General features: G+C 44.3%; 1 protein-coding gene and 1 pseudogene across 6 annotated transcripts in view; one reads left to right on the plus strand and one right to left on the minus strand.

Annotated features, from left to right (window-relative positions):
- Positions 1-12,252: 12,252 nt before the first annotated feature.
- The window catches only part of FAM120C (family with sequence similarity 120 member C), a 65,545-nt gene continuing 55,337 nt past the window's right edge, over positions 12,253-22,460 (minus strand). The window contains exons 16-17 of one of the 5 annotated variants that reach the window (XR_014793784.1): positions 15,841-17,128; positions 12,253-15,766 (exon numbers count right to left, since the gene is read on the minus strand). Coding sequence is in view for 2 of the 5 variants with exons in the window: in XM_084871026.1 (XP_084727152.1) it covers positions 16,874-17,128 (255 nt within the window). In the remaining 3 variants the exon portion in view is untranslated. Of the gene's footprint in view, positions 17,129-22,460 lie in introns of all 5 variants that reach the window. The other 4 variants (XR_014793785.1, XR_014793786.1, XM_084871026.1 and 1 more) reach the window with 4 other exon arrangements.
- On the plus strand, positions 20,605-21,082 carry LOC311615627 (ribosomal protein eL22-like; annotated as a pseudogene). The gene has a single exon. The product of its transcript is annotated as a ribosomal protein eL22-like (transcript).

Below are 22,460 nucleotides of genomic sequence, written 5' to 3' on the forward strand. Positions count from 1 at the left end.
AAGTGTGTGCTCTCACAGCATCAGGGCAGTCTCTGAACTGGCTGCCATGGTATGAGACTACTGCTCAGGAGACCCGTCCTCCGCTTAACAATTGTGAACACTTATTTTTATTTTATTATTTTTTAAAAATATATTTTATTGATTTTTTACAGAGAGGTAGAGAGAGGGATAGAGAGTTAGAAACATAGATGAGAGAGAATCATTGATCAGCTGCCTCTTGCACAACTACTGGGGATGTGTCCGCAACCAAGGTACATGCCCTTGACTGGAATCGAACGTGGGACCCTTCAGTCCACAGGCTGATGCTCTATCCACTGAGCCACACCGGTTTCGGCTGTAAACACTTATTTTTAATTACACAATAGTAAATGCATTCCCATTGTATACATTCAAACAGGCTGAAGATCCCTGCTGACCACCTCAGGGGGCCTCTCTTCTGATTCATCTCTGCATATATGTACCTATAATTGTTGAGTTTAAAAAATGATCTCATTGGTGTGGCTCCATGGTTGGGCGTCAACCTATGAACCTGGAGGTCAGGGTTGAATTCCCAGTAGGGGCACATGCCCAGATTGTGGGCTCAATCCCAAGTGGGAGGCATGCAGGAGGCAGCCGTTCAATGATTCTCTCTCATGGATGTTTCCATCTCTCTCTCCCTCTCCCTTCCTCTCTGAAATCAATAAAATATATTTAATTTTTTTAAGTTTTTCCTTGTAGTTGAAGATACAGTAGGAGAATGAACAAACAGACATTTTGAATCATAAGGAATTCATGGAGCCATTGTTTTCTTTCTTTTATGGCCTTGTCTTAGTCCAGGGGTCCTCAAACTTTTTAAAATGGGGGCCAGATCACGGTCCCTCAGAGAGCTGGAGGGCCAGACTATATGAACTACTAATTCCTACTGTAACACCTCGGCTGCGCTCACTGCCCAAAAAACCTGGCGGGCCGGATCAGACTCCTCTGTGGGCCGCATGTGGCCCGCGGGCCGTAGTTTGAAGACCCCTGTTAGTCTGTTCAAGCTGTTATGATGACAGTGCCATAGATTGGGCAGTTAATAAGCAACAACTTATTTTTCCCAATTCTGCAGGCTCAAGAGTCTAAGATGGAAGTGCTGGCAGATGCCATGTCTGGTGAGAGCCCAACTTTCTGGTCACAGATGCACACCTTCTTGCTGCATCCGGAAGGGGTGAAAGAGCCCTTCAGCTTCTTTTTATTTTTATTTTTTAAATATATTTTATTGATATTTAATAGAGAGGAGGAAGGGAGAGAGATAGAGAGCTAGAAACGTCGATGAGAGAGAAACATCAACCAGCTGCCTCTTGCACACCCCCTACCGGGGATGTGCCCGCAACCAATGTACATGCCCTTGACCGGAATCGAACCCGGGACCTTTCAGTCCGCATCCACTGAGCCAAACCCGTCAGAGCTTCAGGTTCTGTTTCTTAAGGGCACTAAACTTCACCCTCAAAACCCAATCACCTCTCCAAGGCCCCATCCCCGAAACCACTGGTCGGCAAACTCATTATTCAACAGAGCCAAATATCAACAGGACAACGATTGACATTTCTTTTGAGAGCCAACTTTAAAAACAAAAACAAACAAAAAAAAACTTCTACCGCCACTTCTTCAAAATAGACTCGCCCAGGCTGTGGTATTTTGTGAAAGAGCCACCCACACTCAAGGGACCGAAGAGCTGCATGTGGCTCTTGAGCCGCAGTTTGCCGACCACTGCCCTAAACCATCACATATGAATAGGGGGGAGGGGAGGGGACAAGAGCATTCTGTAAAGTAAATCTCCACAAATTGCAGGAAATGCCAGATAAAACATTCAATGTCACTATAGAAATTTATATTTAAAATTAGATTTACACAAAAATTAGATTTGTATGAAGAATTAAATCTTGTTAGAAAAATTGTTCCACAAGAATCATCAGCTATAGATGCATTGAAATTTATATACAGCCCTAACCGGTTTGGCTCAGTGGATAGAGCGTCAGTCTGCGGACTCAAGGATCCCAGGTTCCATTACAGTCAAGGGCATGTACCTTGGTTGTGGGCACATCCCCAGTGTGGGTTGTGCGGGAGGCAGCTGATTGATGTTTCTCTCTCGTTGATGTTTCTAACACTCTCTCCCTCTCCCTTTCTCTCTGTAAAAAAATCAATAAAGTATTTTTTAAAGATTATATACAGTGTGTATATATATATTAATATGTACATTTTTATTGATATCATAAAGGAAGGGAGAGGAAGAGAAACATCCATGAGAGAGAATCATTGATTGGCTGCCTCCTACACAGCCCCTACTAGGAATCATGCCTACCACCCAGACATGTGCCATTGACCAGAATTGAACCTGAGACCCTTCAGTCCGCAGCTCTATCCACTGAACCAAACTGGCTAGAGCTAAAATTTCCATTTTGAAATAATTTATCATATATCTATCCCAATGTTGTCACAGCCAGTAATAGCTGCTTCAGTAGAAAACTCCTTCTCAAAATGAGAAGTTATCAAATATTACCTGACCTCTTGTGACTGATGTCGCTTTTGATTATATTGGTTAAAAATGAAGTTGCAAAAAATATAAGTTTTGGTGACTGAATAATTGAATTTTCAGAAAAGCAAGCCAGAAAAATTATGAATTTTGTTCTATAAAACTATCCCCAAAGCATTATTCTGCAATTTGTATATTTATGTTGTTAATCAGGTATCACTATTATCCCTATACTGTTTTATAAGTAATAAAATATTTTAAAGGAAAACACTCAATATTTTAGTACCTTTAACTGCACTTCTCGCCTCTCATCTAGTTTTGGTTGTTTTTTTAAAATATATTTTATTGATTTGTTACAGAGAGGAAGGAAGAGAGATAGTCAGAAACATCAATCAGCTGCCTCCTGCACCGTCCCCACCCCCCACTGGGGATGTGCCTGCAACCAAGGTACATGCCCTTGACTGGAATCGAACCTGGGACTCTTGAGTCCGCAGGCCGAGGCTCTATCCACTGAGCCAAACCAGCTAGGGCTCCCCAGGTTTTTGACCAAGGAGTCCTCCATTTTCTTTTCTTTTCTTTTTTTTAAAAATATATATTTTATTGATGTTTTACAGAGAGGAAGAGGGAAGGACAGAGAGCTAGAAACATCGATGAGAGAGAAACATCGACCAGCTGCCTCCTGCATACCCCCCACTGGGTATGTGCCCGCAACCAAGGTATTATACATGCCCTTGACTGGGATCGAACCCGGGACCTTTCAGTCCCCAGGCCGACGCTCTATCCACTGAGCAAACCAGTTTCGGCAGTCCTCACATTTTGCACTGGACCCCACAAATTATGTAGTAGGCTCCCACTTCTGCTCCATGGTAATCATGAGGTGATTTGAAGGGATTATAGCTATACCAACAGCCTCCCTGCTCTAACCAAACCTCTCTCCACCAGGAGTGGGGGTGGGTGGGTAGAGACAAGATGACAACACAGAGATATTAAAGTTAGGGAAGAGTGCCTGAACCGGTTTGGCTCAGTGGATAGAGCATCGGTCTGCGAACTGAAAGGTCCCGGGTTCGATTCCGGTCAAGGGCATGTACAATGGTTGTGGACACATCCCCAGTGCGGGATGTGCAAGAGGCAGCTGGTCGATGTTTCTTTCTCATCGACGTTTCTAACTCTCTGTCCCTCTCCATTCCTCTCTGTGTAAAATCAATAAGATATATTGAAAAAATAAAATAAAATAAAAAAGTTAGGGAAGAGATTTATCATTTTCAACTGAACGGGATCACACTGTCCATACTATTTGGCCAGCTGCGTTTTTCACTTGGCAATATGTCTTGGAGATCTTTCTACCAAAATAAATCAACCTTGTTCTTAAAAAAAAAAAAAAATCTTGTTCAGGTAATTACATAATTCAGATGGGCCTTGATTTATTTTTTTTTTTTTATTTATTTATTTATTTTTTTTTTTTTTTTCAATTTTTATTTTTTTTATTTTTTTTATTTTTTATTTTATTTTATTATTTTTTTTAAATCAATCTTTATTGTTCATATTATTACAAAGGTTCCTCATTTCTTCCCCCCTCCACCAGGTTCCCACCCCACCCTCTGCCCCCTCCCATCCCCCATTGTCCTCATCCATAGGTGCCCAGTTTATGTTCAGTCTCTTCCTCCCTCCCTTTCCCCGATAGTAAATCCCTTTTCAGATAGTAAATCTGTTACTTAGCATTTTCTCATATCAATAATACCTCCACATGCCCAATGATACACTTCACACAAAAGACATTTTCAAATAGGTCAACCAGCCTCATCCAGGCCCCACCCAAGGCACTCACAGATCAACACCCCAGCGCTATACTAACTCAACACATCCAGATCTAAGCCTTCATCACTTGATTCAGCAGACCCTCAAGTTCCCGCAAAAGTTTCCAGCCATGTCTGAGAGGCAGCCGTGGGCAGGTACAGGCGAGGAGCGAGCTGTTTCGGGCCTGGCTGCTCCGGGCCTGGCCTCTGTTGCTCTGGTTCGTTCCACAACCAGCTGCTCCAGGTCTGGTCACTGCCGCTCCCGACCTAGTTGCTCTGGACTTGGCTGTTGCTGCTACAGGCCTGGCCGCACCCGACCCGGCTGCTCTGGACCGGTTGCTCCGGTCCCGGCCGCTCCGGGCCCGGTCGCTCCCAGCCTGTCAGCCGCTGCTCCAGGCCTGGCCGCACCAGACCCGGCTGCTCCGGGCCTGGCCACTCCCAGCCCGGCAGCTGCTGCTCCGGGCCTGGCCACTCCCAGCCTGTCAGCCGCTGCTCCGGGCCTGGCCGCTCCCAGCCCGGCAGCTGCTGCTCCGGGCCTGGCCGCTCCCAGCCCGGCAGCCGCTGCTCCAGGCCTGGCCGCACCAGACCCGGCTGCTCCGGGCCTGGCCGCTCCCAGCCTGGCAGCTGCTGCTCCGGGCCTGGCAGATGGGCCTTGATTTATTTCTCCACTCCCCTAATGGACTTTTTAAGTGGTTTTATTTTTTCATGAATACAGAGCTGCAGTGAATATACCCGAAGCAGCCTCCTTATTTCTCACTCAGAAACTCAGAAACGGGTATGGATATTTTCAATTTTTAAAAAATATATATTTTATTGATTTTTTTATAGAGAGGAATAGAGAGTTAGAAACATCGATCAGCTGCCTCCTGCACACCCACCACTGGGAATGTGCCCGAAACCAAGGTACATGCCCTTGACCGGAATCGAACCTGGGACCCGTCAGTCCGCAGGCTGACGCTCTATCCACTGAGCCAAACTGGTCAGGGCTGGATATTTTCAATTTGAAATACAGACTGCCCAATTGCATTTCAAAAGCACTGTGCCAATTTTCACTCCCATCAGCAGTGCAGCTTCATATTTCCTAAGACTCAGACCTTTCAATTGTTTGCCAACTTGATAATTTGGGGGGGGATGGTAACTCGTATTTGGTTGTTTTTTTCATTTGTATTCTCCAATCACTGGTGAAGTTGAACATCTTTTTTAAAACTATATTTTTATTGATTTGATAGAGGAATGGAGGAGGAGAGAGAGCTAGAAACATCGATGATGAGAGGGGACCATTTATTATTGCAACTCACCACGTTCACCTCTTCCCTGTTCCAGGCATATGGAATTGTACTATTCCACCTCTATGAAATTAGGTGCAATCTTGTGACTTACTTTGGGCAATGAAAAGCGAGAAATGAGGTGTGACATTTTAAGCTTTAAAAGTCAATGTGCATTTTGGTCACATGCCTTTCCCTGGCTCAGTGATGAGGCTTGTTAGTCCAAGTTTCTAAGTGACTATGAATGTCAAAATCCCCTCGCCAATACATAATGGACATATATGAGCAACAGGTATATGTTAATTATGTTATTGAGATTTGGGAGATATTATTGCAGCAAAACCTAGCCGATCCTGACTGATACACCCCCTCTTTCTAGAGTTGGAGATTATGAATGCATAAGGACTGAATGAAATGAAAATGTATATGGCGTGTAAAATAAGATGCCTAGCCCTAGCTGGTTTGGCTCAGTGGATAGAGTGTGTCTACCTGTGACTGAAAGGTCCCAGGTTTGATTCTGGTCAGGAGCACATGCCTGGGTTGTGGACTCAATCCTTATTGTGCAGGAGGCAGCCGATCCATGATTCTCTCTCCTCCTTCATGTTTCTATCTCTTTCTCCCTTCCTCTCTGAAATCAATAAAAATATATTAAAAAATAATAATAAAGTGCCCTAACTGGTTTGGCTCAGTGGATAGAGCATCGGCCTGCGGACTTCAAAAGCACTGTGTCAAGGGCATGTACCTTGGTTGCAGGCACATCCTCAGTAGGGGGTGTGCAGGAGGCAGCTGATTGATTTTTCTCTCTCATCGATGTTTCTAACTCTCTATCTCTCTCCCTTCCTCTCTGTAAAAAGTCAATAAAATATATTTAAAAATAAAAATAAATAAAGTGCCTAGACCTCTCTCTGTATCTGATCCTAATGAATGGCTACAGAATTTTTATATTCCTCACACTAATTGTAGAAGGCGCAAATCGAAGGCTCCCATTATTACTAATGCTTGTGATTTTAGAAGAAAAGCCATGTGATTGGTGGTTAACCCAACTCTACCCCAAGACAGGGAGGGGCAGTTCCCCAAAGGAAAACAAAACTTGGCTTGACTGCCAGAAAGAGGAAAGGAAAACAAAATTTGGCTTGACTGCCAGAAAGAGGAAAGAATGCTGGGCAGGCAGAATGAAAAGTTATCTAGCCAAAACCGGTTTGGCTCAGTGGATAGAGCCTCAGCCTGTGGATTGAGGAGTCCCGGGTTCGATTCCAGTCAAGGGCATGTACCTTGGTTACGAGCACATCCCCAATGGGGAGGGTGCAGGAGGCAGCTCATCGATGTTTCTCTCTCATCGATGTTTCTAACTCTCTGTCCCTCTTTCTTCCTCTTTGTAGAAAATCAATAAAATATATTTTAAAAATAAATAAAAGTTATCTAGTCAAAATGAACTTAGATATAGGACCCTGGTGTTTAGCCGAAACTGGTTTGGCTCAGTGGATAGAGTGTCGGCCTGCGGTCTGAAGGGTTCGATTCCAGTCAAGGGCATGTACATTGGTTGCGGGCACATCCCCAGTAGGGGGTATGCAAAAGGCAGCTGATTGATGTTTCTAACTCTCTGTCCCTCTTTCTTCCTCTCTGTAAAAAAATCAATTATATATATATTTTTTTTAATTTTTTAAAATTTTTTTAAAGAACCCTGGTGTTTAGAACCCTGGTTTTATCACTTAGTAGCTGGTCGGAACTTGGGCAACACTAAATCACTTTGCTCATGTGTAAAGTGGGGATAATATTTATTGTACTTTGCAGAGTTGCTTGTGGATTAGAAATAATGTACAAGAGCCTAGAACCTTATGAGCCCTCAATCTATGGTAACTTTTAAAAGCCTAATCTTAAAAATTTCCTACTATTAAATTCGGAGTCCCAACATCCAAAGATCAAAGGCTAGGAAAAGACAACCACAGCCATAATGATCTGAATATAAAACAAAGCATGTTACAAATAATAGTTTCCTCTCAGGGTAAAGTGTTTATAAGCTTCAGTAAGCCTCTAACACTCACCTTCAGGCTCAGCTGTTCCTTTTGTAATCTGTCCACACGAGGCACAGAGCAGTAAGAGGCCAAACCCAGCTGGCATCGCTCAGCAGTAGCTTCTGCAGAAGTCGGAAGATAAGAATGCCCTCGAGTCCTGGCTTCAGACTCGACCCCATACATCCCTCTGTCGTTCAAAGGTGGATTCAAAACTCCATGTTTTGTTTTTTCTCAGAGCCCCGTTTAAAAACATACTAAAGCTGAAACCGGTTTGGCTCAGTGGATAGAGCATCGGCCTGCAGACTGAAAGGTCCCAGGTTCGATTCCGGTCAAGGGCATGTACCTTGGTTGCAGGCACATCCCCAGTAGGGGGTGTGCAGGAGGCAGCTGATTGATGTCTCTCTCTCATTGATGTTTCTAGCTCTCTATCCCTCTCCCTTCCTCTCTGTTAAAAATCAATAAAATATATATATTTTAAAAAAAGAAATGGGTATTAACAGCTTAATGCTATGGAATGCACTTTAGTGTCACTGGAGGGAGCTAGGGATGGTCAGAAATGAATCACTGGAGGGAGCTAGGGATGGTTGGAAATGAGGTACATCATGTAAGGACCATGGCAGTGGGAATGCAGCATGTCAGAACAGATTATTCTGGGAGCTGATAAGCATGAGGGATTAAAGCAATTGTTCTAATGTGTCTATGGTCATATGCTTCTTTTTTAAAATATATTTTTATTGCCGAAACCGGTTTGGCTCAATGGATAGAGCGTCGGCTTGGGAACTGAAGGGTCCCGGGTTCGATTCTGGTCAAGGGCATGTACCTTGGTTGCAGGCATATCCCCAGTAGGGGGTGTGCAAGAGGCAGCTGATCGATGACTCTCTCTCATCGATGTTTCTAACTCTCTATCTCTCTCCCTTCCTCTCTGTACAGAATCAATAATAATAAATAAATAAATAATTAAAAAATATATTTTTATTGATCTCAGAGAGGGAGAGGGAAGAGGTAGAAACATCAATGGAATCAAACCCAGGACCCTTCAGTCTGCAGGTCGGTGCTCTATCCACTGAGCCAAACCAGCTAGGGTGGCCATAGACTTTAAGAGCCTGAAAAAGGGCATGGGCCCTTTCACCAGAAGGTACATACACTCAGACACGAAATGTTGATTACAATCACCTGGGTAGGAAGACAGGGGACACATGAGGAGGCCCAAACTACACCTCAGCCGCAGGACTAGATGTGAGAAATAGAAAGATGGCTGATCGTTATTAACAGATCTCGTCACTATTTGATAAATGAGGGAAAGGCATAAATCTGGGAGAACTCCGTTGGTTTGCGATTCAGACAACTGAGAAGGTAATGCCACTCATGGAGTAGGTTTCAGAAGAAAGGATGGCTTCAGTTTAGGAAATGTCAAAACTGCCTTAAGAACATCCAAATAAAGAAGCTTAAAAGGTCCTGGGTTGCCGAAGCTGGTTTGGCTCAGTGGATAGAGCATCGGCCTGCGGACTGAGGGGTCCCAGGTTTGATTCCGGTCAAGGGCATGTACCTCGGTTGTGGGCACATCCCCAGTAAGGGGTGTGCAGGAGGCAGCTGATCAATGTTTCTCTCTAATCGATATTTCTAACTCTCTATATCTCTACCTTCCTCTCAGAATAAAATATACTTAAAAAAATTGGGAGAATCCAAGATGGCTGCTCGGGTAGGCACCTAGCCGCAGCCGCACGCAATAATTTCAATAAAATACAACTAAAATATAAAATGGACATTACCCAGAACTACAGGAAAGTCAACTGACTGGAAATTCTACAACGAGAAGCAAGGAGAAAACCAGAAGGAAGTGCGGAGGAGATGTAAAAGCCCAAGGTACGGAGACACGCGGCGCGCGGAGAGGACGGAGCCGGAGAGGAGGGAGGCCGAGTGCCTGGCGGGCGTTCCCTAGCGGGAAGGAGATAAACACTCCGACTGTGCTGGGCCCCCAACTGCTCTGAACCCCCGTTCTAGGCCAGACCCTGGGGACCCAGGCTCATCCAGAGGGAGCTGGGCTGTAAGGCGGTACTCGGGGAAGCAGCGAAAGGAGGTCCCAGAGGCGCGCACACAGCGCGCAGAGAAGGGCCGGCCGGCTGTGCCGTAGGACTGCCCTGGCGGGAAGGAGACAGGCTCCAGACTGCTCTGAACGCCACCTCCAACTCCACTTCCAACTGAACTGAACCCCAGTTTCGGGCCCATTGCGGGAGAGCTTACACTGTTTGGTAGCAGGCGAAAATCGAGGGCACCTTTCTCTCAGAGGCGCTTGCAACAAGTACTGAAGGACCCTGAGTCTCAGGAGTCGCATAGGGCGGGGCTGACGGAAGCCAAGACTGTAGGCTCCACCCTGAAACTCCGCCCCATCAGAAAAGCTGCCTGCGAAAATGCCTAAACCAAATAGATCACAAAGGAAAGAAATGGAGGACAAAAAGCGACTGGATATAGAGTTCAAAACCACACTTATAGGGTTTTTCAAGAGACTCCTAGAAAAGGCCGATAAAATAAATGAGACCTATGAGGATATGAAAAGGGATCAACAAGAAATGCTAAGGGATCAACAAGAAATAAAGAATACATTGTCTGAAATAAAAAATATTCTACAGAGTCCTAAAAACAGAATAGAAGATCGCAAGAATCAAGTCAAAGATTTGGAACATAAAGAGCCAGAAGACACTCCTCTGCAGAAGCTAGAAGGCAAGAGAATCCAGAAAATTGAAGATAATGTAAGAAACCTCTGGGACAACTTCAAACGATCCAACATCAGAATCATAGGGGTCCCAGAAGATGAGAGAGAGCAAGATATCGAAAACATACTGAAAGAAATAGTGACAGAAAACTTCCCCCACCTGGGGAAAGAATTGGACTTACAAGTCCAGGAAGCACACAGAACTCCAAATAAGAGGAATCCAAAGAGGACCACACCAAGACAAATCATAATTAAGATTCCAAGAGCAAAGGACAAAGAGAGAATATTAAAAGCAGCAAGAGCTAAGCAGGTGGTTACCTATAAAGGAGCACCTATACGATTGTCAGCTGATTTCTCAACAGAAACCATGCAGGCCAGACGGGAATGGCAAGAAATATTCAAGGTGATGAATAGCAAGAACCTACAGCCAAAAATACTCTACCCAGCAAAGCTATCACTCAGAATCGAAGGTCAGATAAAGAGCTTCACTAATAAAAAAAAGCTAAAGGAGTTCATCACCACCAAACCAGAATTATATGAATTGCTGAAGGGGGTTCTTTCAGAAGAGAAAGTAAATAAAGATAAAAATTATGAACAACAAATACGTAACTATCAACAAGTGAATCTAAAAACCAAGGAAATTAAAAAAAAAATCTGATGAACAATATTAACTGTTGAATATAATAGAATCAGAGGTATGGAAGGGGAGTGAACTGATGATTCTTGGGGAAAAGGGGAGAGGGGAATGTGGGAAGAGACTGAACATAAACTGTGCACCTATGGATGAGGACAATGGGGAGTGGGGAAAGGGCAGAGGGTGGGGTGGGAAGGGGGGGGAAAGGAACACTTGTAATAATATGAACAATAAAAATTTATTAAAAAAATAAATAAATAAATAAAAAAAAATAAAAGGTCCTGGGTTTGATTCTGGTCAAGGGTATGCATCTCATTGCAGGCTGGTTCAATCCTTGGCCTTGGTCAGGAGGAGTATGGAGGCAACCGATTGATGTGTCTCTCACATCGTTTCTCTCTCTCTCTCTCCCCCTTTCCCTTCCACTCTCTCTAAAAGTCAATGGGAAAATATCCTCGGGTGAGGATTAACAAAAAAGTAAAAAAGGAAATCTTAAAAAAGGTGTTTTACTAATTTTTAGAGAGAGGAAAGGAGAGGGAGAAAAATAGAAACATCTATGAGAAAACATCATCTATCGGCTGCTTCCTGCATGCCCCACACTGGGGATCGAACCAGCAACCTGGGCATGTGCCCTGATCAGGAATCAAATTGGCGACCTCTTGGTTCATGGGTCGATGCTCAACCACTGAGAACACTGGTCAGGCAAGTAAAGAAGTTTAGCAGGAGGCAAAATATGCCCTTCCTTTTGATGATTCTCCACTGGCTCAGGTGCCCTGATATTCAACTACAAATAGGCTCCCCATCTCTGAGCAATGCTTTGAAAGGGCAGAGCAAGGCTATAAGCAGAACTTCCCTTTTTGTTGAATAGCCAGCCCTATGCACACTTAGTGGTTATCTCGATGCTGGCCTTGTGCACCTCCCTCGACCAATCAGGGGGTAGAAGGGCATAGCTCAGACTCAGGAATGTGTTAATCATTTCCTGTCCTTTGTGCCGTAAGAACCTGCTGTAAAACCCTGGAATAAAACCCTGACCTGGAACTGACCAATCGGGGTCAGCCAACTCAGGTCTGACCCTCCCCATGCCCCAGACCCCTATAAAACCTTTGTTCTGTTGAAGCTTGCTCTCTCCACTTCGCCGCTGCACCGGTGTATGTGGGCTGAGCTCGGGCTAGCTTGAATAAAGGCTCTTTGTTTTTTGCATCAGACTCAGCTCCCTGGTGGTCTTTGGGGATCACGAAATCTGGGCAAAACAGCTTCTGCACTGAGACAAGCACTAGTATATCCTCCATTTGCAGAAAGGGACCCAGAAGTGGGAGGGGAAAAAATGAGACTTCACACAGCCAGCATTATTTAACAGTTTTTTTACTAAAAGAATAAACTTTTATTAAGCACTGTAAGTTTCTTTCCATCGCAATTAACAGAACAACAGACCAATTTCCATCACAGAACAACTCCTGAGACATTTTCGTTCCTTTCTGAAACACTTCCATTACCTCCCGCAGTTTCCCCTAAGAAGCATCCATTCGAACTTACATTAATAAACTATGGAGCTTTTGTGGTGAGGTGGGCCAATAAAGGCGGGGAATTTGGAATCTGGAAGTGGGAAAGAGAAATACATATTATCCATCCACTAATCACACTGTCAAAGAGCACAGGAGAAGAGATATTAACACAGGAGAAAAAAAACAATGGAAGAATTTCTTACTTTTGTCAATAACATCATTTATCAGGGAGCACGCGCACACACACAAAAAAAAACATTGGCTCCTGTGGTTACGGTTTCTTTACCAAGTATGTTATCCTAGAAATAGAACAGAAGAAAAGAAAAGATAGGAGGGGAGGTATCTTCTGGGAAGGAACTAATACGAAGTCATCAGATTTGGCAGGGTTATGAGAGAAGATCTGAAGTGTTTAATTTGTTTCATTTACATGAGAATTCACTAGGCATTAGTAACTACCAACACGGGACAAAAAGAACATCGATAGGAATACAATGGCCACGTCAGAAGCTGCAATGGGCGCCCTAGCACGAGGGGGATTTTCTTTTGCTTTGAACTTGGGGGAAAGATGCTTTTGTAAAAAGTGAAGTTATCTTCTTAGAACATCAAAACAACCTGTGGCAATGCTGCAGATAAGGATTGGTAATGGGGGAGAGGTACACACCGGCAGACTACTGCAAAAAGCCAAGGAAAGAGAGAGTGGAAAGCCGAATCTGGGAAAAATGCCAGTCACGAGAGAGGGGGGAAAATATAGGGCGACGCACAATGGAACAGTGAAAACTTACCCCCCCGCCCCCAAGCCCCAAGCATATTTAGCCAATATGCGTCAGGAAAGTGAACAAGTACAATGATTAAACCTTAGTAGGATTATACTAACTACTTTAAACTGTGGTCTACTTGTATTGTCATCTCAAAGGAGGGGGGTCTTAAAGGAGCCTCTTGTGGGTCCCCTGGACTGGATCACTAGAACCAGTGACCTCCACATTCTTCCTAGCCTACAGAAGCACTGCTCCCCTCCCCCCACCTTCATCATCCTCCCTAATGCCTTGTCTGGCTGCTTTTTTCCACAGTGATTAAAAAAAAAAAAAAAGTTAGTGTGACTTGGCCAACAATGCCAGAAAATCAAGATGTAGGCAAACGTAAGATGTCACTAGCTAAAGCGAGTGCCATTTCTTGGGCTTTAGAGTCAATCCCAAGTGCTACTGGCTCAGAATGAAATGATGCGAGTGAGCAGAAGTTTGAGACCTGGTCTAGACCAGGCTGGCCACTCGGTAAGGGTGAGGGTCATAGGCTGACCCCAAGGCTCAGCTGCAGAGTCAGAACTGCATTGCCTTGGGGATCAGTGTCTACAACCGATTAGGGGGCTTTTGCTTGTGGCCTTATAAAGGTAAAGGGGTCATTCCTAGGGGTTCCTTTATGACTGTTTGAGGAGCCACATTGTCGTCAAGAAAGGAACCTCGAATGAAGGATGACCGTCTCTTAAAGTGGTACTCATGGCAAAGATCAAATCTGCCTTCTCCAATTTGTCCTCCAATTAGAAAGAAAGTTCATCCCAGGGATGAACCTTAAGTCTTTCTGGCTTCCAAATTGTGTATTTTGGCAGATAAATGAAAACATATGAGTGTGGATCTTTATGGTTCTTTTGTGGTAAGCTTCTGAACCCCAAATGCTGAATGGGAATCAAAATCAAGGTTGGAATGGAGCCACTTGCTTTACCCTGGGCCAGCCTAGGAGAAAGAAGAGGTCTGATGAAGGGAGAAAAAGCAAGCCTTTTGGCAAACTGGAATCACAGCAGCAATTCTCACAGTGAACGCCTGCAAAATAAGAGATGGCCTTCATGCTGTGAGAGCTTACAATACTGTCGTTGGATTGTATCGAATAAGTTCAAGATGCGCAGAAACAGCAACAGAAAATACCTTTCCGTGTAACTCCAAATACTTCCGATTAGAAAATGGAGAGCTAGACAGATTGAATTTAGCACAGCTCAGTGACTCTGGTTCCTTCTCCAGCTCCTAAGGATACCTCCCCCCGCCCGGGTGGCTCCAGAAATTTCCAAGCCACTCACTCCGAAGTCCCAGCCTTCTCGGTGTTGTTAAAGGCTGGGCAGGTCAGAGGAGGGGGCGCCGAATTAGGGGAGCCGATTCCAAAGATGGGCTTCTAAGCTTTGTTCCTGGTTAAACCTGGCTGGGTGTGCACTCTGTCATCCTGCTTTGGTTTGTGTAAGAAGTGTCTGGGCGGGGGAGAGGCACTTCAGGGCCCCCCTCCCCCTGCGGATTGTAGGTTCTCTTAATTTGGGCCAGACTAGGATTAAAGGGTCTGAAACGGACTTCAATCTCTCATGATAGACCAATTGTAAGTGGGCAGTGAGCAAAGAGCCTTCTGGTTGTCTGGGAAAAAATTGCCAGGGACCTGCAGTGGGTTAAAGTGCATGGGGTTTTTCAAAAAGGGAGAGAACCCTGATAGAAGTCTAGTCAGGTCAATTCCCGTAGAAATAGTACTTCTTGGGCGAGAATATCACAAGGCCCAAAAGGAGGTGTGTGAGGCGGAAGGCCTCGATTCTTGAATGAAGATAGAATGCTAATCTGTGGCGAGCCACGTTCCCATCCCTCAGCCTCAGGCTGCTGAGGAGGGGAACTGAAGTGCAAGGTTGTCTCAAGGGCATCTGACAAGGAGGAAGGGCCTCTTTGTCCTGGGTAGCTTCTAGCCTCGCGCAGGGCTGGCAACCTTCTCCAGAATACTCCTGTCTAAAGGCCCAGGCCAGAGTCCTCTCAAGTCTTCCTTGCAAAAGCAAACGAAAAGATCCCGTAGTCAAAAGATCAATGAACGAATGAAAGAATCTAGGTGTGGAAAATCAAATTGTCAATTTCCTCACACTTTCCTGTACCACCTTTCCTTTGCCAGTCCTCTCCCACAGCTGGTCCTGGCAGTCGATTCTAGCCTGGGGCCAGTGGAGTTCCAGATGAGACTGCCTCCGAATTGGCTGCAAGCCCTGGCCGTCAGTCACCTCCCACCCCGGGGTCTCGATCTCCAATCCAGGCTGCTCCCCGACACAGGGAAACGCCCGACCCTTCCCGATCCTACTCCGACCTTCTGTTTTCGTCGTATGGGATGTGAGGGCTCCGTTCAAGATTAAGCTTGTGACAATCCAACTGTTTTGTTGCTCTGAACAGGCAATCTCCGGAAAGTGCTTTTTGTCTGCTTTAGAGCAAAGCCCGTCTCCTTAGAACTGGGATGGGCTGTGACTTAGTAAGGATTTCCAATTATGGTCTTTTGAAACCCACCACTCCATAGCAGTGGAAGCATTTCTGGGAAATTCAGTAAATCCTCTGGGACATCACCATGTATGTATGCACGCATACACATACCTGTACATCTATCTATCTGCCTATCTATATATAGGCAGATAGATAGATGTACAGGTATGTGTACACACACATACATATATTTATATATAAAATATGTATAGATAAATAGATCTGTTTCTTTTATATAAAGGGCATGTGTATGCATCTAGATACACATATTCATATGTACATCCACACACATCCAAACACAAGGTGCACACGCACGCACACATACACGCGTGCACGCACACACACGCGCACACACACGCACACAGTCTTCTGAGTTCCCTTTCGTACTCAGTTTCATTACACTGATTCCCACGCCGTGAGGGCGTGGGCAGCAGGGAGCGGGTGGACTGCACCACCTCTTCTATTTTACAAAGAAAGCATTAGTTCAGAGGCAGGAAAAATCTGCCCAGTACTTTTCTGACTCACTTGAATCCCCCAGTACAAAGGCCATTGGTAGTTTTGTGTTTTTCACAAGTATACAAAATAAAATAAAATAAAACATAAAATAAAATAGAATAGCCAACACTACCTCGCTTCCCTGAAAACATCTACTTATCTGATTGTCAGGCCAGCGCTAGAGGCAATGGTACAAGAACCTGGGCTTGGTGAGGGGCGGGAAGAGGGAGGGGGCGGGTACTGGCTACATACAAAGGCCCCGCTACTTCAGAGAGCAAACAGGAAGCTAGGGGGCCAATGTAGGTAGCTGACCCTACCACCCCATGGGGTTCATAAACAAGTATCATGTTGAAGACTCAGCAAATCAAAACGGGAACTTTCCTATTATAGGGCCTTATGGGATGACATTAATTTCTGGCGGTCGCTACCTTACCAAGCTCCCGGGGGAGGTCTAGAGAACACTGGCGTTTTGCGTTAAAGCTGACAACAGGAGCCAGTCCTGTTGCCATTCATGTTGACCAGACCTTCCCCGGGAGCGGACCGCTAGGTCTGGGGGCCCAGACAAAGCCCGGGCGGGGAGAAGGATGGATCCTATAGGACATTGCCACAAAGTCCGGGGTAAGTCTAGGGTAAGCACTGAGGTGCTCCTCTAACGTGGGTGTGCCTAAAATCAGACAAGTATATGTTTTCCCCTCTCCTGATCTGGTAAAGACAGCTGTAGCTTCACTCCTCTTTCTGCAGGGCCACAGTTCCCAGGTTCTGCTCTCCCAGGAGGCTCTGCTCGCCGTTCTTGACGGGGAAGTAGCGGCTCTCGCTGTCGCACATGCTGTTCTCGCTGGATAGGGCGCACTGTGATGGAGCTGGGAGGAGGAGGTCGCTCTTCTCCTCCTTGGTCAGTGTGCCATTGCTTCCGTTTACCTGTGGGCGGGGCAGGCTCTGAGGAGGCTCCAGGGACTTAAAGACTCCATCTGAAGGGCCCTGTATCAACAACAGAGATGCTCAATGGCAATGGCAGTCCCAGACGGCTGACCCTTCCCAGCAGACTCATAAGGAACTCAACGCTGCTTCAGTTCGTCCGAGACGCCACAGAGCCCAAAGCATAACACTCAATGCATTCTGCTACTGTCCTGAGAACTTAGGGTGACAACAGATGGATCTGACTAAAATCCAATGGCAATGACAGCACATCATAATGACACAACTACCATTTATGACATATTTATCCGATACTACTGGGGACAATAAATGGTAGATATTGTCATGTCCCACTTAGAAATGAGGAAGATGAGGCTAAGAGAGAGTAATGTAACTTGCTCAAGGACAGCCAGATAGAAAGAGTTAGAAAGTTGGGATCAGGCCAGGCTGATGTGGCTCAGTGGTTGAGCATCGACCTATGAACCAGGAGGTCACAGTTCAATTCCCAGTCATGGCATATGCCTGGGTTGCAAGTTCAATCCCCTATAGGGGGTGTGCAGGAGGCAGCCATTGATGATTTTCTCCCATCACTGATGTTTCTATTTCTAGCTCTCTCCCTTCCTCTCTGAAATTGATTTAAAAAAAATTTTTTTTTCAAGAAAGGTGTGCCCTAACCTGTTTGGCTTAGTGGATAGATAGTGTGTCGGCCTACAGACTGAAAAGTCCCAGGTCCAATATTGGTCAAGGGCATGTACCTTGGTTGCAGGCACATCCCCGGTAGGAGGCGTGCAGGAGGCAGCCAATCAATATTTCTCTCTCATTAATGTTTCTTTTTCTTTTTTTTATTATTTATTTTATTTATTTTTTTTACAGAGAGAAAGGGAGAGAGATAGAGAGCTAGAAATGTCGATAAGAGAGAAACATTGACCAGCTGCCTCTTGCACACCCCCCACCGGGGATGTGCCCGCAGCCAACGTACATGCCCTTGACCGGAATCGAACCTGGGACCTTTCAGTCCGCAGACCGACGCTCTACCGCTGAGTCAAACCGGCCTCGGCTCTTTTTAAAAAAATTTATTTTATTAATTTTTTACAGAGAGGAAGGGAGAGGAATAAGATGAGAGAGAAGCATCGATCAGCTGCATCCTGCACACCCCCTACTGGGGATGTGCCTGCAACCAAGGTACATGCCCTTGATTGGAATCGAACCTGGGACCCTTCAGTCCCTAGGCTGACGCTCTATCCACTGGGCCAAAACAGCTAGGGCTCATCAATGTTTCTTACTCTCTATCCCTCTCCCCTCCTGTCTGTAAAAAAGCAATGAAAAATAAATTTAAAAAAGAAAGTTGTGGGCCTAGGATTCCACTGCAAGTCAGCCAGCCTCTAAAGTCTATTCTAACTGCCATTCGATGCTCTCCATGCTGACAGCTGGACATGTAAATAAAAGGAAAGGAAACAAACCATGAGAGTTTTGTGCAATATTCCTCAGAATATTTCATAACTAAAACCATCACTGACCCTGGATGGTTTTTGCTGAGTGGATAGAGCATTGGCCTGGGGACTGAGGGGTTCCAGGTTCCATTCCAGTCGGGGCACATGCCTGGGTTGTGGGCTCGATCCCCAGTGGGGGGAGTGCAGGAGGCAGCCAATCAGTGGTTCTCTATCATCACTGTTTCTTTTTAAAAATATATATTTTATTGATTTTTTACAGAGAAGAAGGGAGAGGGATAGAGAGTTAGAAACATTGATGAGAGAGAAACATCAGTTAGCTGCCTTCTGCACACCCCCTACAGAGGATGTACCCGCACCAAGGTACATGCCCTTGACATGAATCACACCTGAAACTCTTGAGTCCATAGGCCAACATTCTATCCACTGAGCCAAACCGATTAGGGCTCATCATTGATGTTTCTATCTCTCTCCCTCTCTCTTCCTCTCTGAAATAAAAAAAGATATATTTTTTTTAAATTACTGTTTTTTCTTCCAATTCCAGGAATGTGACTGTTAATGAAATGCTAATGACATGAATTGCATTACCTTGCAGTGCAGTGTTGGCTCTCAATGAATGTTATCAGGAAATAATAACAACTTGATTACTAAGTGGTTGGGAATGTCAGATGCTCTGTTCATTTTACATATAAGACCAATGAAGCTCAAAAAGTAAACTGGACCCAGACTCATTCAGTGAGAAATTGGACTGTCTGGCAGTGGGCGGAACTTGATAGTGGCTTTCTCTCAGAGGTGCTTGGAGAGATTACCTTGGGACACTGAGACACAGGGGCATATTAGTACAGGGCTGATGGGAAACCAATTCTGTCTGCTCCATCCTGAGACTCCGCCCCATCCAAGCTGAGCACAGAGACTTTTGCAAGTCTTGTCTCATAAGGGTGTCTCCAGCAAGAAGTTCTCCCATCATAGACACAGCTGATCCTCACAGCTAATTCCTCCCAGTGATATCAACAACAATGAAGGCTTAATTACAACAAGACTGTGCACACAGCCCACAAAGGTGTGCACCAAGAGTGTCCACCTCAGGTAACTGGAGAGGCTGAGCCACTGGGCTCTATAGGACACCTAGCATACAAAGCCACTCTGTCAAAACAGGGAAGCAGCCAAAATGCAGGAACAAAGAAACAGGTCACAAATGAAAGAAATTGAGGAAAGCAAATGATTGGATATAGAGTTCTAAACCACGGTTATAAGGTTTTTCAAGAATTTTCTAGAAAAAGTCAATAAATTTAGAAATACCTTCAAGGATATGAAAAAGGACCAACTAGAAATTAAGCATACACTGACTGAAATAAAAAATATTATGCAGCGATCTAACAGCAGACTAGAGGACCACAATAATCAAGTCATAGATTTGAAAAACAAAGAAGCAAAATATACTCAACTGGAAAAGCAAAAAGCAAAAAAAAAATCCAAAAATTTGAAGATAGTGTAAGGAGCCTCTGGGACAACTTCAAGCGTACCAACATTCAAATTATAGGGGTGCCAGAAGAAGAGAGAGAGCAAGATACTGAAAACCTATTTGAAGAAATAATGACAGAAAACTTCCCCCACCTGGTGAGAGAAATAGACTTTCAAACCCAGGAAGTGCACAGAACCCCAAACAAAAGGAATCCAAAGATAACCACATCAAGACACATCATAATTAAAATGCCAAGAGCAAAAGACAAAGAGAGAATATTAAAAGCAGCAAGAGAAAAACAGTTAGTTACCTACAAGGGGGCATCCATACAATTGTCAGCTTATTTCTCAACAGAAACTATGCAGGCCAGACGGGAGTGGCAAGAAATATTCAAAGTGATGAGTAGCAAGAACCTACAACCAAGATTACTCTACCCAGCAAAGCTATCATTCAGAATTGAAGGTCAGATAAAGAGCTTCACAGATAAGAAAAAGCTAAAGGAGTTCATCACCGCCAAACCATTATTATATGAAATGCTGAAGGGTATTCTTTAAGAAGAGGATGAAGAAGAAAAGGGTAAAGATAAAAATTATGAACAAATACATATCTATCAACAAGTGAATCTAAAAATGAAGTGAATAAAAAATCTGGCTCTGATTGCGGGGCCTACTTGCAAGATGGCGCTGAAAGCCAAGAAGCCTAAGAGGACAAACTGGAAGTTTGGTTTGAACCTTACTCATCCAGTAGAAAATGGCATTTTGACTCTGCAAATTTTGAACAGTTTCTATGGGAGAAGGTTAAATGTCAATGGGAAAACTGGAAATCTTGGGAATGTTGTTCACATTGAACACTTCAAGAATAAAATCACAGTTGTTTCTGAGAAAACAATTCTCTAAAAGATATTTGAAATACCTTACCAAGAAATACTTCAAGAAGAATAGTCTTCATGATTGGCTTCGCGTGGTTGCATCTGACAAGGAGATGTATGAACTTCGTTACTTCCAGATTAGTCAAGATGAAGATGGGTTTGAATCTGAGGACTAGGTGAAGGCACCTCATATAGGCCTTTGCTTACTAATAAAACATATGAAGTGTACCAAGAGAACCATCTAGAAATGGATTTTTAATTTATCAGTGAATAAAAAATGTAACACTCAAAAAAAATCTGAAGAACAGAATAAACTGGTGAATATAATAGAATCAGGGGCATAGAAAGGGAGTGGACTGATAATTCTTGGGAGGAAAGGGGTGAGGGGTGCGGGAAGAGACTGGACAAAAATTGTACACCCATGGATGAGGACAGTGGGGGGGTAGGGGCAGAGGGTGGGGTGGGAACCAGATGGAGGGGAGCTATGGGGGGGAAAAAGAGGAACAATTGTAATAATCTGAGCAATTAAGATTTATTAAATTTTTAAAAAAGTAAAATGACTTGCCCAAGATCATTAGCATGCCTAGACTTGCATCCAAGAGTGTTTTATTCCAAAGACTTTGTTCTTTCCACTAGGATACAATACACAGTGGAAATCTAATTCCTGTTGAATTAGTGGTTAACTAGAAACAATAACTACTAATTTTTCTTGAATACCTCCCATGTTCCAGGCTCTGCGCTAAATACTACATATATCATCTCATTTTAAAAAATATATATTTTTATTTATTTCAGAGAGGAAGAAGAGGGAGAGAAACATCAGTGATGAGAGAGAATCATTTATGGCTGCCTCCCGCATGCCCCCTACTGGGGATGGAGCCCACAACCTGGCATGTGCCCTTGACCGGAATCAAACCTGGGACCTTTCAGTCTGCAGGCCAACACTCTATCCACTGAGCCAAACCGGCTAGGACAATATATATCATCTCATTTAACACTCATAACAACTCTCTGAGGTAAATAACAATTTCTCCATTTCACAGTTGAGAAAACTAAGGCAAAAAGAGGTTAAATAACTTGTCCAAAGTCACAGAACTGGTACATGGCAGAGTCAGATTCAAAACTAAATCATTTGGCCGAAACCGGTTTGGCTCAGTGGATAGAGCATCAGCCTGCGGACTGAAAGGTCCCAGGTTCGATTCCGGTCAAGGGCATGTACCTTGGTTGCGGGCACATCCCCAGTAGGGGGTGTGCAGGAGGCAGCTGATCAATGATTTTCTCTCATCGATGTTTCTTACTCTCTATCCCTCTCCTTTCCTCTGTAAAAAAAATCAATAAAATATATTTAAAAAAACACACATCAATTAGATCATTTGGCTCCAAAGCCTATACAACATGGGGGCTACTATGAATTGTTGCTCAAGAACCTGGGAAAAAAGATGAAACTACAGTCAAACCCTGGTTCTTTGACCATCTCCCATCTTGAATAATTCAGTTCTTGAACAATATGGTTCTCGACCATGTTCTTCACAGAAAAAATGTCTTGGCTATGGAACAAAACTTCAAGGATGGATCCCTTTTAGGCTGACACCTTAGCATGACAAAAAGCACCTCTCA

The sequence above is a fragment of the Pipistrellus hanaki genome (genome assembly GCF_964339955.1).
Source record: "Pipistrellus hanaki genome assembly, chromosome: X".
Classification (NCBI taxonomy): domain Eukaryota; kingdom Metazoa; phylum Chordata; class Mammalia; order Chiroptera; family Vespertilionidae; genus Pipistrellus; species Pipistrellus hanaki.